At 38.7% G+C, this 19,664-nt stretch overlaps 1 protein-coding gene across 1 annotated transcript; it reads right to left on the reverse strand.

Moving 5' to 3' along the window:
• Positions 1-237: 237 nt before the first annotated feature.
• On the reverse strand, positions 238-19,234 carry LOC129204608 (cadherin EGF LAG seven-pass G-type receptor 2-like). The gene is made up of 21 exons (XM_054820834.1): positions 19,148-19,234; positions 18,271-18,487; positions 17,106-17,264; positions 16,474-16,625; positions 15,217-15,385; positions 14,080-14,288; positions 12,516-12,692; positions 11,681-11,900; positions 10,405-10,541; positions 9,797-9,940; positions 7,736-7,980; positions 7,163-7,272; positions 6,295-6,429; positions 5,641-5,777; positions 4,778-4,975; positions 4,345-4,439; positions 3,393-3,548; positions 2,412-2,609; positions 1,691-1,816; positions 1,063-1,264; positions 238-661 (listed from the first exon to the last, which is right to left on the reverse strand). The coding sequence occupies exons 1-21, from the start codon at positions 19,232-19,234 to the stop codon at positions 491-493; spliced, it is 3,444 nt and encodes a 1,147-aa protein (XP_054676809.1). The 3' UTR covers positions 238-490.
• Positions 19,235-19,664: the final 430 nt, after the last annotated feature.

Consider the following 19,664-nt stretch of genomic DNA (forward strand, 5'->3'; position numbering starts at 1 on the left):
CCCCTCCCGGGGAAGGCAGGTGGGTGGTGCAGGGCCCCGGGCTGCTCCGCTGGTCCTGGCGGGGGAGGAAAGGCACGGTGGAACTAGAAAGTGTTAGGCACTGGTTTGCAAAAAAAATAACCACGGCGGTGAGGTTTGTGCAACAAGAACAGAAAACTGCTGTCTGAGAAATAGTTCGTGTAAAATAATGACAAGGCATCACAGTTGGAATCGGGTTTATTGTCTTGCTATTTTACACATGCCATAAGAAATTAAATACGCTGTAATACAGCACCGCGTCTAGGAAAGTAGCCTTGCATTACAACCGTTCTGCAGCCCTTCTAGCTCACTGCTTATTTTCTTTCTTGCCAGTCTCTTAAAGCACAAACAACGGGCATAGCAGGAATTAAAAGCTGGATAGCATTCCCATATTCTTATTGCTCATTTAATTCCGTTATGTTCCAATGAGTGTCTGTGTGGTTTTCCTAAAAGTTTTCTTCATAAAGCACTCTTACTGATGAAAATATACATCATTATCATTAGCCTCATCATCTTCAGGCTCTGCATCCAAAATAATTGCCACTTCTGAAAATTTTACTCCTTTCAGTTCTTTTTCAGGAGCAGCAGTTGTGGGATCAGGTGTTAAGGAAAGAGCTGACTCGTGCTTTGTCAGAGAGCAATCCTGTAAGAAAACATAACACAGATGAGGCAGAATGCTACAAATGGTAGTGTGTGGACAAATTCTAAGCAGTAGAAGTCATATAACTTTTATATACACGTTCTTTCTCTGAAGCTTGCAAAGAAAGCATTGTTTTTAACGCTGCAAGTTTTAGGAGCAGCACGTGAGAACCCTTTACTGCACATATTCTGTAAAAGATGGAAGAGTCATCGTTCTTCTCTGGATCACAAAGTCCTCCTCCTAAGCAGGGACAAACAGCTCCTCAAAGATTTTCATTATTTCACATAAGATTATTTTTTTTTAGTTCCATCACAAGTTTACTTTTTTGATAATTCTCTCAGTTATTTGATGAATAATGATAAAATATCTTTCACTCCATTCTTTGCAATTGAAAAGCTCGTTACCTGTTTTGTTGTGAATTCTGCAGTGGGCAGGGCATCTACATTTCTAGGTTCAGCAGCTTTTTCAGATGCTACATTTTCTTTATGTTCACTGTTGCAATCTAGTGTCTCAAGGTAATTCCATTTTTTGTCGGCCTGAAGTACATCATCAGCATCACCTCCTTTGGTGTCTTCCATGTTGCTAAGTGCCATTACTTCAGTTTTCCTGAAAGAGAGTGAAGAGAATTCATAACTTATTTGCAAGCTCAAGGCATTAAGTGACAAAAATCTTAGCCGCTGTAAAACTGAGAGTAGCGCGTACACTGATCGCAAAATTACTGGGATTTTGCCCAGGGGAACATTAAGTAGCTTCCTGTATCCTGAGAGGTTTTTTTCCGCATAAGGCTTAACAATCTGCTAAAGAGTAAGTAGGAATTTGCCCATGTAGTTTTTGATACAAGATTGAAAGGTATTGGTTTCCTTCAAGTGTAGAGTTTTTAACTTATAATTGTAAGGGTTCTTAAAAAAAAATAAAATCAACCTATAAACTAGTGAAAGACACAAGGAAAATCCTATGTTACCTGAATAAACTAGAACCACATCTTGTGATAGGCTATTTTTTATACATTTGTGATATCTGCGTTCTACTTACAAATTATTCGTGTGCTCTGGTTTCTCTAAGCTTTTCAGACTTCCATTTCTGTCAGTTGTACATGGATTATCAATACCCTCCATAACTGCAGCTCGCTGCTTAATCAAATACTGTTGCTTATACTTTCTGAAAATGATAAATACATTAAAATAAAATTGTTAATTCTTTATGATGATCAGCTTTACAGTTGTTTTAAAAACAGAACATGAAGCATTTGTGTTTCATGCACAACATTTATTTTCAGTATTATTCTGGGGATTAGTTTGGAGTATTTTCTATTTATCTGTAATGGTAACAGCGTAAACACCCACTGTCCTCTTGGAAATGTATTTGTTTTCCTCTACTATGTGGTAGTGCCACTGAAGTTACCAGCGAAACCTCCCTCGATTTCAGCATTCAGGGGGTTAGAGAAGACTTATGTGGGTATATTGCAGCTACTTGTGCCTCCCTTCACAGTTAAAATCTCTGCTAGCCACATTTCTGTGGCTTTAAAAGTATTTGTTTCTGCTGCTGTGTGACAAATACAAGAAGAAACCAACTGTCAGTTACACATAGTGTGTCTAACATCTACCGTACAACACCGTGCATTTTGATTTACAGCAAATCTTAGGCGATACTCCCTGCAAATATCAGAATTCATCAGGTTTTTTCAAGTTGACATTTAAAGTAAACTTATTAGTCGTAAGTCTTAATTACATTGTTAAAGCAAAACTATTTGTACCTTTTCCATTTTATATTAAAAATTACATATGCCAGGAAGGCTACAAGGGTGCAGGCTAGCAGAACACCGAGGATGATAGTCGCAATGAGTTCAGGAGTTGTTGAGTCAGCAGGAGCCTCTTCTATGGCAACAGTAACAGCCGTTGAAAATATTTTCTCCAGTTCTGTCTCAATGTTACTCTTCTGCTCCCTGAGTTTTCTGAAGATAAAAGAGTAAAATGCTGATGATTTATCATACCTTCATTTTGGCTTGAAGAGTAGTGAAGAAAATAACAGAGTACCACTCCCTCATCCACCAAGACTTTTTCCAAAGATTCAGACTTGTCATGTCTTTTATCTGGGGGGGGATAAATCTGTTTTCTAGCAACCAGCCTTGGTGCTTATGAACAAAAATGCTGCAAAGGTTGGAAAGTTATAAAATATAGTCTTACTTAATAGCACTTTCTCAGAGGAAAAGGTTCATCCATGCAGATTGCTTCCTATGACCACAGGGTCCATTAGTAATATCAGCCACAAACAATTACTAGGTTAATAGAGGTGTTGAGTCTAGAAATGGTATGTTTAAATAGCAGCTGCCCTTCACAAAATGTTTATAAGAATATACCTTCATACCACTGCCATGTTATGAAACAAATGTAAAATACACTGAAAATGTAAGTTTTTAATCAACATTCTGCAATTCTGAAGTCAACATCTGTTTTAGTGATATTCTTTCTGCTTGTTTTCTATAAAACTGACTTCTAAATATATTTTGCAAGATTAAACAGCCTTATTCAGGTTTTTGACAAACTCAGAAAATTACCTTTCAATAAATAATGAAAGCTTTCTGAATTCTAAAAATTCCATTTGGGCCTTGAGATAAATCTCAGATAAACTGTTATTTGATCTAAACCTGTCCAGTCCAAGACATTAATAATTTTAAGGAAACAAAACCTAGCTGCATAGCTCTGACACCCAGAAAGGCAGACTGTGCCATACAGACCTTTTTACATCTTCTGCAGATACTTCCTGGTTTGCCTCATCAAAAGCAATAATTTTTACATAGGTTACATCAGTGCTGCTTCTTGCTTTTCTTTCAAACTCATTGGAATAAACCTCGACGATGTATACATTCCATGCGAGTTTATCTTCCAGGACCCTGCCATCATATTAAGAAAACATTTTAAATTAACTGGGCAATGACACGTTCCTTTTACTCTAGAAATTAAATGATAAAAAGTAGTATCTAATACAATATTTTGCAGATATTTAGTATTTTAATCTAAGCTTGTAAAAATGCAGGATTATCATCAGCAAAGGAATTAAGCTATTTGCCCAATCCTGTTGAGTGATTGAGTAGCAGAGGGGAAAAAAAATCCAGTCCTCCTCTCTTGTATGCAAAGATACTTTTCAATAGTAGATGCCATATAACTTTTGTACATAGCCTGAAAATTCTTAGATAGGTGCCATTAGCATAACTGAACAATTAATTAGAGGAAGGAAGGGTTAGCAAACCCTAAAAGGCCAAAATACGTTTTTAATTGTAGCGTGGCCATCCCCACATCACTAGCTAATCCCCTAGCACGGCAGGGCTGAGACATCCTTGAGAAGCTCTGCTGCTCTGTCACAAGGGGGATTTTTTCATCTGTAGCAAAGGTGGGTTTGGTTTGTGGCTTCTGTCCTCTCTGACTCCACATTTGTATCTTGGGCCTAACTATCCATGGAAAAACTTTATCCTAGGCTGTTAAAAAAAAAAAAAAATCCACAGAAATAGTGAGGTGGGAAGATACCTCTCAAAATGACCTTTTTGACATTCGTCAGCTCAGGCCAAAGCCCTACCAGGTAAAAACTGGCTGCGTCACCTCCCCTGTAGGCTGTCAGACCCCTATCTCAAAAAAACTCTAAATTTGTCATTAGATACTATGTCAGAGTAAGCTTCACAGTTTCAAAAATACCTTTTTACTTCAGCAATGTTTCTTTCAACAACATTGATCTTCTGACTAAGTACCACCACCACAATGTTGTTACTGGAACTGGAATCAACCATTACCTAATAAATAAATAAAATCAATCACATGTAAGGTTTTCTAAAGCATTTGTACCTCTCAGATTGAATTAAAATAAACCTACAAAAAGACCCCATAAAACCCCCCTTCTATATAAAAAAATTGTCCTCTAAAAGTCAGTGTTCATGCCAACATATTTTAACATGTCACTGGAAAAGGTAACCTTGTAATTCTGGCCTGAAAGTATGTAAATACTGGTGTATCTGACAGTCTCTCTGCATGGTGTTAAGTAATTTTTTTGTCATTACCAAATCTAGCCCTTCTTTAAGACAGAGTTTTGACATGGAAGCAAATCAGGACTATAAATAGCAATCTTCCTTACATTGACTGTGGTCCGGGCTGTGAGTTGTCTTGTGCCTTGGTCTGCAGCTTGGACTTCCAGATAAAATGTTCCAGCCTTTTCTGCTACAGAAACTGTAAAAATCTGCCCTGTATTTTTATCGATGTCAAATTCAGTTGTTTGAGTATTCACTAAGCTGTACAGCAGAAGTCCATTGTCTCCTGAATCTGGATCTGTGGCCTGGGTTTAAAAAAAGGTGATTTGTGAAATTCAGGTTTTGGCTTTGGGGCCGCACATTGCTCTTCAATCATAAAACTCTGCAGTTTCTATTTGTAAGACTGGAGTATTCCAGGATAGTGCTGTCACATTTTTCTCTTTGCACTAAACGAACTGGGGCACAAACTATCAGAATCAGACCAAGGCTATAAAAGGGGAAATACATTTACCATAAAGTCAGAATCAGACCAAGGCTATAAAAGTCTGTAGGATTCTACAGCTGCAATCATAAAAGGAGCAGGCTAGAACTGAGGGATAACACCAGACTTAGAAAAAGATGAGAACTGCTCCATTTTGTAATTCATTTCCCATTTTGGTCTGATAGGTAACAAAGCAGTTAACAGTGCCAAAGAGAGAACGGCAGTCTGTGCAGCGTGTAATCCATAACAGCAGCATGAGTCAGAACAGACTGTATCGCTCTTCTGACAGACCCACAGGTAGGACAGGTATGGGCCAGTTCCCTAAACAACCCATCCTTCACCAGCACTATGTTAAGCCTGGGTAATGAGCAGAATCTATCTCAAGCTTTCAAAAGCAGAATTAACAGCTCCTTTAACCCAGTTTAACTGAGGAAAAAATCCAAATCTTTCAAACAATTTCTGTCCTCACAAAGAGCACAGAGTCTTTACCTGAACTGTAATAACCGGGTACTTGTACGGCACAGAGCTCGGTATCCGAGCAGAGTAGGTATTATTCAAAAACACTGGCTCTTCATTTACATCCTGCACTGAGATTGTCAGCATTGCCACGTTTTGAGCAAACAGACCTATTAAATAAACCAGCACAAGTTAACCACAACAGCACACACCAGCAAAGCACAACTTTCCAAGGCCGGGTCAGGCTGTGGCTTTGCAGCGGTATCTCTGCTGCGTGTGAGGAAGAGGGAGAAGAAAGGGAACGCCGCAGGGATGTGCCCAGAGGAGCTCTACCTCGCTCTTCCTGGGGCTTCAGTGAGAGCAGGCAGTTCAAGGCAAAAGCTGACAGCACTGCTCCTCTGTCAGCCCTCTCCAGCTGGCTGCGCTGTACCAGGCAAGGGACAGGCAGGGTCCTCCAGCTCCTGCTGTTACATTCTTTTCTGAGACCATAGTAGGGTCTTGTGAGGGTTTGCAGCCTTGGAGGAAGGCTGCAGTTTTTCTCTGCGCAACCTCGACCTTCAGCTTTTCATCTTTGACGTCAGACATTTCGGTTAAAGAGAATCATAATTCCTACACTGAGTTGCAAATGCAAAAGATGTGTTCATCGTCCTTGAGCTCAGCTGGAACGTCCTTAAAGCAAAAAGTTACCTGAACGCTGGACTTCTGTGGCAGATGAGAGATTTTCATTTGCTTCAACTAAAATCACATACTGAGAAACTTCCTCATAGTTCAAATTAATTGCTGTTCTCAGCTCACCACTTTTCGGATCCAATCTAAAATGACCTGAAAGGAAAAAACGCGCACCTTTGTTGTTACAGTTATCATTTCACTTGAATCCCTCCTACCTCCTGTGTCTTAGTTACTCTTAGGATGTTTCCAAGGGTCCTCTGCTCTTAAGAATGCAAAATGCAACACTTCCACTGCCTGAGCAGCAAAGGCATCACAGCTGAGGCCCTATCCCAGACCAAACAGACCTTAAACATATAAAGGAGCAACAATACTTGGAAAAGAGAATTGCAGCTTCTTGTTGCAAAACTCCTTTTTCACTAATTTCCAAGTTTTCTCTCAGTTTCTAATTATTTACTTTTTTGTGTGCCAAATGGAGTCGCAGCACAGCTGCAAGCACTGAAGGAGGGCAGATGAGCTGACATAGGTGCAAGTGCAAGGAAACGTTAGACTAAAAGCGATTGGCAGAGAGGAAGCTGCTTGCTAACAACAACTTCTATTTTGGCTCCCTCAGCCTGCAAATTATCCTAACTTAAGGCTACAGGAACCCATTTTCTAGCAGGTCACCACTACCTCTTTAGCCAAAGAAGATCAACAAAGTCCATGCTGAAGAGCTCTGAAAGAAATTCTTTGTGTACTTTCTTTAAAAAAAAAAAAAAAAAAAAAAAAAAACCACAACATGAAATTTTATCCTTTCTCTCCATTCCTCATTTACACACAGCAACATCTGCCACGCAAAAGACAGGTGATTGTCTTAGCTATTTTAACTCATAAGGGAAATAGTACTCACCTTTTTCATTGCCAGATACAATTGTGTAATCAATCTGTTTTCCTAAAGTTTCAACCACAGTAAAAGTGTAAATTGAAAAATCCACTCCTGTGTTTTCCGAAACAGAAATGCTAAAATAGAAAATAAATGATAAATCATAATGTTAAATTTCCCAGCAATTGTTTCATTGGCAGGCTTGGAAATTTAACTCTTTAAAAGAGACTACACTGTGGAAAATCCTGCCCCCTCCCCTCTAGTTGTTTGCTAGAGCTCACTGACATTCAGAGTACAGTGCAAGCCCTACTTTTCTAGCTGGACATTTGTTTATCCTTGAGTAAAGGCTAAGGAAGAATGTTTTATTAGTCTGCAAGATGAAAGGGACAAAGATTCTGGCTTCTACAAGCTGCACGATAAAGAAATAAAAGGCATCATGTTCACAGAACTGGCATAGCAGAATTTCCTGGACATTTTGTTTAAAAAACCCCGATGTCCTTTCTTCTGCATGGAAGAATATGAAAATTAGCTTCAACTTTACTATGTTTTCCACTACCTGGAGAATACATACAGTTATATAACTTAATATGAAAGCCTCACCTGATTTCACTCTCGTTAAACTGAGGAACAAATGGACGGTTGTCAAATACATTAAGAGTAATCATAGCAGTGTCATTTAAAGACGGAGAGCCTTTGTCCTTAGCCATCACTGTTAAACGGATCTCTCCAGATCTAGACAGGCTTCCAGTTGTAATTATTTTCCCCTCGCTCGTATCTTCTATCAGGAAGAAGGAGCTGAAGTTTAGATCAGGGAGGATGTAGTACTCGATAAGGCCATTTTGTCCCTGCCATGAAAGGAACACAACTTTGTGTAACTATTGCTTGCAGGACCACGTTATTTCAGTGCCCCAAGTCCCCATAGTACAGGCTTACTGGAGTCTCAGTGTTTCCGTGCTTAAATGGACAGAGGTGTTTTAAATAACTAAAGAGAACTGGGCTCAGAGCTACTTTGTTCTTAAGCTGTAACACAAGAGCACCAGCAGGCGAAAGGGTCAGTGGGTAGAGCCTCCCACCCCCAAATTAATTTTGCTGTTCCAAGACAAGAAAAAAATTCCCATAAGCAATACTAAAGAAAACTCCATGCACTGGACGTACATTTTGAAGGGTAGGATAAACACTGAAACAAGAGATTTGACAACATCTCAATGTCTCTAGTGAATTTGTGGAGAATGGTGAATTTATTTCACGAAGGAAAACTTGGGGTTAGCTAAGGTAGTAGGATGGGTGCTGATAAAAGCACAAAGCAGAAGATTCACAAGCAGTTGGCCAGTTACACACTAAAAATGTGGAGAAAAAAAAGTGGAAAAAAGTGAAAAAATGTGAAAATAAATTAAGGACACGTGTACAGGGGAGGACAGTCAGAGCAGTGAAAGAGAGTCATCTAAAGGTGTGATGTCAACAAGAATAAGCCAAAGTCCCCTGGATCCTTTTCGCACCTTGAGGAGAAGCACAGCCTTCCCACTGCTACGAGGGTAATCCCTATTCCTGCCTGCCACAGGAGAGTTGGACGCATTTTACTTTATGCACATCACTTCACTTTCCTGAAACAAGCCATTTTGACAAACCCTGAGGGTTCACTCTATTGCACTTCGTATTTCTGAAAAGCATTGGATTCTGTCCTTCCATGGCTCTGCAGCAGCAGGATCAAACCCTACCACAAACATCTGTTGTCACTAAGTAATCTCTGGATTTATAATTATTTCAGGAACAGAGGAACAGAAACAAAGTCTAATAGTTTCAGTGCTGGACTCTGCCCCAGAATCCCAAAAGGATGGCCCAGGGAGGGGCGAGTGCCACTCTGCATCGCAGAGGACCAGATGTATTATTTGAAGAATGAGTTTCATTAGGGTGTCAAGGAAGATCTCACAGAGTCCAACAACTTTCATAAGCAATTTCACTTTTTATATAACATAATTGAGAAAGATGATAAAAAAGGGGCCATTAGATTATTTGCAGCAAAATACCACATCTGCAGCTATTTTAACCAAATATATGGATGAAGAAATAGGAAGGCACGAGCTACACCTACTTTGTTGTCACTTCTAGATGTTTCATCTTTTAAATGATATAATTAGTAATGATGTTGTCATGGTGATCTGGTTGACTACTGGATATCTCTGCCAGTGTCTGGATACTACTTGATGGGTGCAGTACAGATATATCAAACAAAATTACTTTAAAAAATGGGGACAGAGAAAATTAGTTGGGGTACGATACTTCAGAGGCGCTTGGTAAGCAGACACTTCCATGTTCAAGCCAGTATATGATTAGCTTTTACAGATTCTTCTACTTCAGAAGTTCAAATAAACTTCACTGGCACTAAATTGCTTCCGTCCTTGTATACTTCCTAAAGACTGATACAACTTCATATAACAAGGGGAAAAATTAAGGCAAATACAGCTGAAGAAGCATGCGCAAAGACAGGGAGTACATCAGTGTCAAGGCAGAAGCATCACAAGTCCTAATTTCCACTTCCCAGTGCTGTCAGTCAATCAGAATTCCCTTTCTGCTACATTTGGTATTTCATGCCTAGAGAACAGAGAAAAAAATCTATTTGGGCTGCAGCTTAAAGCAGTGTCAAAATCAAACAGGAGAAGTTACCTGATCTTTGTCGGTAGCGCTCACAGTTATGACATGAGCACCTACAGGATTAATCATGTTTATAGAAGCGGAATAGGAATTCTGAGCAAATACTGGAGCATTATCATTCACATCAATCACTAGAACAGTGACGTAAGTAGTTGCCTAGAAAACAAAATAGTTTTATGCATTTTAGAATATTTAGAATGTCTTATTTAGCGATATGTTTCTGTTACTTGCATATGCAACAAAAAGAATTTCTTTTCAAATAGAAGAAAATACGGCAGAACCAGAACAATTTGCTGAAAATTACTTTTTCTCCCATGAAAAATTATCATGGCACTTACAGTACTAATAGCAGCAGGCAAGAATTCCAGTTCCCCAGCACAGGTTTGTCCACAACCAATTCAGGGTCAAATTCTACCATGCATTGTTATGAAGTATTTCAACTATTTATGGAGTAGAATACTAACTCAGCATGGGCAAAGGTTGCAAAAGTCTGACCCTAAACACAGTTAGGTGACTAATTTATTCTACACAATAAATGTCTTTGATAGATCTCCCTCCCACTAGTTCAAAATTCACTCTGAATAGAAGAGTCACTGTTTGTTACAATAATGCTCTTTTACCTGATGGAAAGGGGCAGATTTATTGTTGACTGCATTCACTGTAAGGTTGTATTTGTTCATGGTTTCATAGTCTGGAGAGTTCTTTATCTTAATGTTGCCATGTATTTCATCTATTTCAAATGTATTTCCTCCATCACCTGAGATACATTTAAAGAAGCATTATCAATGAATATACCTTAGAGGCACATCATTAACTACACTCTTAAATTACACGTTTACATGTGTCTTGAACTTATTAAAACAAGTTTTTAAATATCATATAGATAATATAGAAGAAAAACAAACTATTTTGAGTGGATGAGTGCTTGAAACGTCAGCCAACAGAACAGGTTAAGTTTTGCAGATACATCCGTCACACTCAAAAAAGTGACCATGCTAGAGGCACGCAAATGATGATGGCACACTGGAGTTCTGGGGCAAATCTCTGGAAGCAAGTTTCTCTGAGCCTATGCAACACTTAGAGGAGATCAGAGCTGTTTGCCAGGCACTTTTACAGTCCTATGACTCTCTGTATGTTCAGTCTCATGTTTGCTGCTTGCAACAGTCGTGAAAGGACTGTAGCAAGACAGTGCTCCCGCCAAGATCTTTAAGAGGAGATGTCACTGAATTTCTTCTGTCTCTAATGAAGGTGGACTGAGTGGCGCACAGATCTAAAGAGAAATCAGTTTGACTGCCAAAAGACCTGGCAGTGACTTTTACTAGTTTTGGCCACCCTTGTCCAAAGCCACCTCAAGGTCTGTATGCATATTGGAAATAAAAGACTCTATATACATATCGCTCTTGATGGTCCATACAACAAAAACAACTATTTCAATTCCTGCAGGCTTTAGTCCAGAGGAATCTAAATCTCCATTTCTGTCAGATTTAGGGGCAGTGGCAAAAAGGGCACGCTCTTCTCAACTGTAATGCCATCAGCTACCACAGTTAAATGTGACAGGACGCACGAATCAGAGCTCTCAGTCACTGCAGTTCACAAGCTGGCACATTCATGTGAAAGGAAATTGAAAGCACTTAATAACCTGGGCAGAGATCTGTGGTAGCAGAGTACAACTAAAAGCATAACAATTTGTAGTTTCTGCAAAAGAAGCTCCTACTCAATCAGTTTGAAAGTTGTACGAGCATAAATTAGTAAAATACCAAGCCAGGTGACAGTGAACCTTCTTGGCTTATGTGGAAAGGGGTTAGGAGGTAACACCCGTAATACTATATATGCTTGTAACATTATAGACAACGAAGTGGCAGTTGTTCCCGGTACAGTGAGAGAATTCCTTGTCACCTGTAAGGCTATACAGAACAAAGGCATTGTCTCCTGTGTCTCTGTCTGTTGCTGTCATTTTTCCAACTATGAATCCCACAGGTGCATTTTCATTTACACTAAATTCAGTCACTGGATCAAAGACAGGTGGACAGTCGTTAACATCAATGATCTTTATGACAACTGTGCAGTATCCTCTTTTCTTCTCAGGGATTCCATCATCTTCCGCATATATGACTACCTGTAAGGTACACAATTATTGGAAATGAGAAATAATACAAATAGGTACTTGCATAAGGATTAAAAAAATCTTGATGAATATTAAACTTTACATTTCTAAGAATACTCCAAAGTCAAATTCTGAATTCACCTCAAAATGATTATTGAAAACTTAAGGACTATTCGGTCAATAAAGAAGTCTTTGTGTATAGAACTAACAAATTCACCAATATTTTTGCTTGACACAAAGTAAGATCATAAAAATATCCAGCAGTGGCAGCAACAATAAAGAAGATTAACCAAGAATCATATCTGCAAGATCTCAGTCCTGTACAGATTCAAGCAAACCGACAGCCCTGAACACATGAGCTGTCGTCGTGAAGTTAGTTATTCATGTGCTAAGTGTTTGAGAGTTTGTGGGACAGGTGAACAATGAGCCTTGCCTGAATTTCATTATAGTCTAAAGGCAGTGTCTTGCTTTAATAATGCGTCACATCTTGAGATGCTCATATTCTAAAACAACGCATAAAATGTTCAAGTACTATCAAGCTAAACAAAACCAAAAGTCTCACCTGTTATCCAAGGGAAAGATGAAGAGTTCTGAATAATGAAAGGACTTAAGAAATCTAAAGCAAACCTGATACTCTGTAGGTTCCTCTTCATAATCAAAGGAGACAGTGGAATACAGAATTCCAGTTGCTTCATCTATCCTGAATTTTGGTCCACCACTGAGAATGCCATATGTTAGGATACCATTTCTGCCTGCATCATTATCCTGAGCATTCAGCTGGACAATCTGAGTAGCAGGTAAATTCTGTGGATGAAGAACAGATTGAGGCCCTTAGAGACTTTAGTTATCTGCAGTTTCTTGAATTATGTGAAAGGGGAGAAGTAACAGACACCATATACACTTACAATAGTATAGACATTTTAAAATCAAAATTACACAACTCATTCAGCACAGTAAGAAAATCTCTTGTTTTCTCGAATTTACAGAAAAGAACTATTTCCTCCCCCATGTCTCTACCTACAGCAGCAATCTTCAGGAAGAAAAATCACTAATTTCAAACAGGCCAAATCTTAACCTCAAGTATCTGGCTGTTGAGAAATTATTCATGTTTAACAGCTTCTATTCCTATGAAACTCAATGGATGTTCTCAACTTCAAAACCATGTTTCCTTCTGAACACTATTTGGCTAATAACTGCTCTTTTTAAAAATACAAAAATCTATTTTTTCCTTTTTAAAACTGTTATTTGCTTTAAGATTCACAGTAAATATCAGTGTTTCACTTGCACGGCCATTTGAGACCTGAAGTTACTTGATCCAACAGGGCATCCAGCAATTCCTCCTGTGTAAATATTTCACGTGGAAATCAATTTTTAAGGTTGGGAAATGTGATTCCAACTCTTCTTCGTTAAACTAACTGGGAACATTAAAAGTAGGCGTAATAATTAAACCTGTGTTTAGCTCAATGTTAGAAATGGACTAGATTTTTAATCAGATGTGGCTGTTAAAGAGAATGTGAGTGAATCAGCTGGGAATCTCAAAGGCAATATATAAAATATAAACATGATGAATGCATTTCTTTTTAAAAAAGTAGTTAGCAGATTAAAGCGTGAAAAGTGTTTGAAAATTGAAGAGTGAAGTGTTGAGCTAGATGCTTTTGCATAATTAAATGCTGTGGCTTCTTTTGTAGGCTATCATAACATAACAGCCACAGACCAAAATCTGGCTTGCTTTCTGCCACCAATTAGTGTCAGGAAGAATCACAACAGATTGCACATGAGCAAGAGGAGAAACATTGCTAAATCAGAGACTTTTGCTTGCTACTTCTCTGTATGAAGCTCCCTTACAGAAGGCTGAGTGAGAGTCTATGAGGTGCCCAGCACATCCACTGGATTTCGAAGGCACATGAATATTCTCTGTGTACAAACGCGCAAAATGGAGTGGCTGGTTTTCTTTCATTGAGCCCCTTATTAGTAAAAGATTCACTTTTCCTTCAGTATGTCCACACTTCTAGACCATTCTTCTTTGTGTATTAGGATTTTCAGCTTGAAATAAACCTTAAAACATCATATGGCAGAACAGAATGGCAAGTCTGTCCAGTTCCAGAACGTTTATTTGTATACTCACCGCAAGGTTTTTTTAATTATTTTGAGGATTTATTTTTGTGATTCAGCTTAGATGACAATTTCTTACCTCTTTCAATCTTTGTTCTAGTAGAGGCGATGGGAAAACCGGAGGGAAATCATTTTCATCGATAACTTCCACATTCACAGAAACTTCATTAAATATGCTAGCATTAGATGAATCTATTGCTTGCACATTGAAAACGACTGGAAAATCTTCCAGGGTCAAATTTTTTCTTGTCCTTATGATACCAGTGGATGAACTGATAGTGAAATACCCTGTTTTAAAAAAAAAAAAAAAAAAAAAAGGAAATTATTCTGGTTTAGATTTTATTAAAACTGAAGGTATGAACCCTTCAATGCAAACTATACATTATGTATATAAATATCATATGTTACTGTATTCTTCAAAGAACAAAATAAAATTCAACATGGATTTATGAGAATGTCAGATGTATCCAGGGCTGTAATTAACAAAAACAAAAAATTCTGAAGGTCAGATGGGAACCAAAGGGGAGAAGTTCACTCCACCACTCTCCAGTCAGAAGGTCTTCCCCTTCCTCTGAAGCAGTCAGAGATGATTTGTCCCTGTTTCAGTCAGAAATTATTTTATTTCCTATGAAGTCCTGTTCTTGCTGAAGATGTGAAATTCTGCAAATAACTTCAAGGAGACCACAACTTCACACAAAACATTTTACAAAAAAAAAAAAAAAAAAAAAAAAAGGCTATGTTTGATGATACAACAAAATCAGCTTAGTAAAAAAAGGCACATGACAAAGCACTGATCCAGTTGATCCCAGGTAAACTTACTCTACGCGTTCATGTTTGTTAACAAAGTGGTGCCGAGTTAGTTTTTCTACCAGCAGTCTTTATGCTGAATTAGGTATTCTTCCTCCGCTCACTGTAACTTTATGCTTGATCAGGTACCACCTGATCTTCCTGTGGCAGATATAAAAAAAAGCATAGAGCTGGTGCAGTCAGCTCTGTATCACGTGGCTCTAGCTAATCTGACAGAAATTCAATCACGTGTCCACACCTGATCCATATCAAATTTGTACATCTGGTTGATACGTATCCACTATTAATGGCTGTAGAACTGAGATAAAAGCAAGAGGAGAAAGAAAAGAAACAATCCAAAAGCTAAGTGCTCTGCAGCGCTAGTTGTTTAACACACCCTCTTCCTTGTTATTTCAGATAAAGAGCTTACCCTTTTCGTCTCCAGATACAATACTGTATATCACAGGGACTTTATGCAATGCACTGATCTGTACAACAAATGTATCTGGCGGCGCCTTCTCACTCAGAGGGGCAGGCCGATAGACTGCTTCAGAGAACACCGGGAAGGAAAAGTCGATGGGAGCTATTGTTATTGACACCTGCAGAGAAAAGGACATGACCACAGGGGTTACGTTTTCAGGTTTAGCAGACTGTTCTATTCAGGTATGCAGCAGCAGAAGGCCAGAACTCTGTCATTAAGAAAACGCCTATGATTGCTGCATGCTGAGTTTGACACATTAGTGTCTTGAAGGCAGCAAAGGTTAGTGAAAAATGCCAGCAACCTCATCAATTTAGGTTCACCTGCATGCTTTCCTTAAATATAGAGAGGGATTCCAGTTCATCACATAACATCACATTTCAAATAACTTGTCTAGCTAAACAGCTCTCAGAGAGAGGTACTGATCTGTATTTGCGGCAAATTCTTCCACTGGGGAATGTACGACCAAAGCAGGAGCTTGTAAGTACAGTATTTTAAAATTATTATAACTGACTTTATACATGAAAAAAGGTGACAGGTGGTAAATAAGTAATGCCTACTGCTTCACAAAAATAAAGATAATTTATTTCTAAGTGATGCCAAACAGCTGCTGTCCAATACTCTGAAGAATAATGGCTCATAAGTCTACATTTTAAGGTTCTGTTGAATATAATTTTCTACATGTCTTTATCCATATACATTTCTAGTCTTTTTTTTAAATTCTGCTAAGCTGTGATACTTAGTGGCAAAAGATCACCAGCCAGTTATAAGCACTGTGCAAAAATATATTTCTTTTATCGCTTTTACATTTCTCAGTCTTCGATTTAGAATTTATTTTTTGTTATTTGCTGTCTATCACGTACTTCCATTACATCCCCTCTGACTCTCCCGGCTCTTTGACCTTACACAGAAGTCTGCACTCTAATCTCCCTCACAGTTTAGAGCTTCTGTCTTCCTTTTCTGAAAGGGAATGATGAAAACACTGACAGGTGGTGTGCCAGCAATTGCTATATAGCAGCATAACTTTGTAACTATTACCATCTTCCACGCTGTTCCTGAAACAGGAGCAGGACTCTGACATTCTCATTCCCGTTTCGCATAGTTTTGCCTCACCAATATCCATTTCCTGGTGCAGTTACACTCAGTTTAGGATAAAACAACCTGGAGAATAAACTGCGCAAGCAGACATTAAGGTAAAAATCTTAGTACCTTTACAGAAGTTGAAAGAGGTGGCAGACCCAAATCTGTAGCGGTGACCATCAAGGAGTAATACAGGGGATCAGTCTGTTTGGATAAGTCTCTTGTTAACGTGAGTTCTCCTGTGGTGCTGGAAAGACTGAAGAGGCCTTCTGAGTTTCCACCTGAAGACAGAAAAACAAGTGTTAGAGAGGTTCAACAGAGCCAGCGGAGACAAGCGACCGCATTTTATGTCCAGTATTTAAGAGACATGGGCTGAAATCCTAATCTGTATATGTGATTTGGAGCAAGACAATTGGCCTCTCTTGATTCTGCGTCACAGGATCATTTGGGCTGGAAGGGCCCTTGTGAGACCTCTAGTCCCACCTCTTGGCTCAAAGCAGGATCATGAACAAATTCAGATCACGTTGCTCAAGGCTTTGATCCATTCGGTGCTGAAAACCTCCAAGGACAGCCTCTCTGGGCAACCTGTTCCAGTACTTAGTTATCCTCATAGAGGACTTTTTCCCCCCTCTTCTATCCAGTCAGAACCTGTCATTTCAATTTATGACCATTATCTCTCATTCTTCGGTCACGCAGCTTAATTGAGCAGTATGCAAGTACCCCAGTAGTAAACGTCCATAAGATTTTTTTTTCTAACATACCTGAGATATTGTAGAAAATGCCTTCATCATAATCCTTGCTTTCATCTCTTGCATTGATGTCTACTACCAGTGTGCCAGCTGTAGAATTGTCTAGAAGGATCCAGTGATACGAGGGCTTGTCAAATATGGGTCCTTCTTCATTAACGTCTTCCACGGTAACTAAGACAAGAAGGTCCAGGTCTGAGTGTAAACATGAGTTTCACCTAAATGGTTACAAGCTATTTCTTCAGCTAATATAAACCAGCACAGTTCCTCTGAATTGAGTTGGAGCTTTTTCATTTTAAACCAGATGGCAACGTTGTTTTCTGTACTTCAAAACGCTTGCCTTTGTGGATTAAATTATTTACTGCTCAAGCAATAGTTTCCCACAACGGCTGCACTTCTGGCCAGCACGCTGTCGCTACTATGTGTCATGAATAAAATCATCTTATTGTTTCGCTGGGCTCCCTTCTGTGTCCGTATTCATCTCGTGTCTCTAGTCTCTGGTTTAGATTGCAAGCGCTGTGAAACAGGATTGTTTAGTTTTATATTTGTACATGACCTGGCACAATAGGGTCATGGCACACAATCGGTGAAGCTGCCTGTATAGTAACATAAATAACACAGAACAGCAAGTAATGGGACCACCACTTCCAGTCATACTGATCAAAACCAGGGCTGGCCAAAAACTAGGATACCAACCTCACAGAAATCTTTTATGTTGTGTTAGGGAAAAAAAAAAAAAAAAGATTTTTTTTTTTTCCCCAGGAAAAAACCAACAGCAATCAAGTACTGTTATTTTAACAACACTAAAAAATATTTTTTTTACCACCCTAGAAGCAGGCTTTCTGTAAACAGGCAGAAAAAGAACCGAATTATGGTTTTGGAAACCTTTTCAATCAAAATTTCAATAAGTACTCAAAAAATGCCACAGAAAAATTTGTGAATACATTGAAATAAGTAATGTCAGTTTGTGTGGGAAAAAATCTTCCTTTTTGACGTGCCAAACATTTTTTGAAAAAAACTTTGATCTGGCTATAGTCAAAAGGTCCCATCATAATTTCTGATAATTTACTTTAGCAGAATGAATTACTACTGAAGGCTATCTTTATGCTTTATAATTACACATGCTGAAATATTCCCCAAGGGAAATGAAAGTAAATTTTCTGTGGTAAACTAGGGCTACCTGTAATGTTTGCTGTGTCCTGGGGATATGGCTCTTCAGGATTGAAAGCTTTCAGAATAAATGTATACTGGGAACGACTTTCATAGTCCAGAGGTTGAAGAGTTGTAATATTTCCAGAAAGTTCTCCAACATGAAAAGAAGCCGCCTCTCCAATTATGGTGTACTGAATAATGGCATTGGGCCCTATATCTTCATCTGTAGCTGTTGCACTCACAATCTAAATGAGGAAGAAAAAACCCCAAACCCCAAAACAAAACCACCAGGTTTAGAGTAGGACAATACCAGTGGCAAAACATACACACAAGACTGGCATTTAACTATATAGTGTTTACTGACTGTAGTACTCATACGGCCATTAATTGCATTGCTAGAATAAAGACACAGCATATAGCAGGGGTGGTTACAGATGTTACAGACCCTTAGATGGCACCTCTTCCCTTGATTCCTGGAAACCATTAGTTCACATCTGCAAGGATGTGATATGGAGCTAGAAACAGATATACCGGGAGAAGACAGAAAACTATAAGAAGAGGGGAATGGTGGATATATGCACAACACCTACAGCATCTTTAAAACATGCTGCCCATAGGTCCTCTGAAAACTAGATCCAAGCAGCATGGCGTCACCGCTAGGGACAGGAGGGAAAGGGAGAGCGGCACAAAGAGAGCTTTAGGAAGAGTCAGTGGGATAGGTGCTCCATTGTCATATAAAATGAAAATGCTATGTGATTTTACCGACTCCACAAAGTAAAAAAAAAAAAAAAAAAAAAAAAAAAAAGAGTTCATCAATGCACAGTCATCATAGATTACTACCACTTCCAAGTTTACATAAAAAAACCCAACTGCAGAACGGTCTATTTATTCTTAATGGCACATACCACATGTGGAGGCTCATTCTCTTTTACAGTCACGGAGTATGATTTCTGGGGGAACACTGGCGGGTTGTCATTCGCATCTTCTACCATGATGCTTAGAACTAAGCTTGCAGATTGAGATGGTTTGCCAAAATCAGTGGCCTGTAAAGAAACAACTAGTCGTTAAATGCAGCACTACATTAAGGAGTATTACTTAGTATTTGTACATGATGGCCAGTGCTGGAACACTTCTTTGTACGCACAATAATTTATCTGATTACTAACAGTAAAAATCAATTAAATCAGCTAGAACAGATACCCACATGAACGTTGGATGAAACTTTATGCTTTCATTTTTTCTTTTTTTTTTTTTTTTAAAAAAAAGCTTTGAAATCTGTATTTCAGGTATTTTAAAAAGGTCTAAGTACATATATTTTGAACAATGAAAAAAAATAAGGGAAAGGGATAAACAACATGGATTGGCAAAGCAGTAAAAGCAATACAGCAGTATGGCAGCTACATGGTCTAAAATGGACTCGGG

This window comes from Grus americana, chromosome 3 (assembly GCF_028858705.1).
Source record: "Grus americana isolate bGruAme1 chromosome 3, bGruAme1.mat, whole genome shotgun sequence".
Taxonomy (NCBI): Eukaryota; Metazoa; Chordata; class Aves; order Gruiformes; family Gruidae; genus Grus; species Grus americana.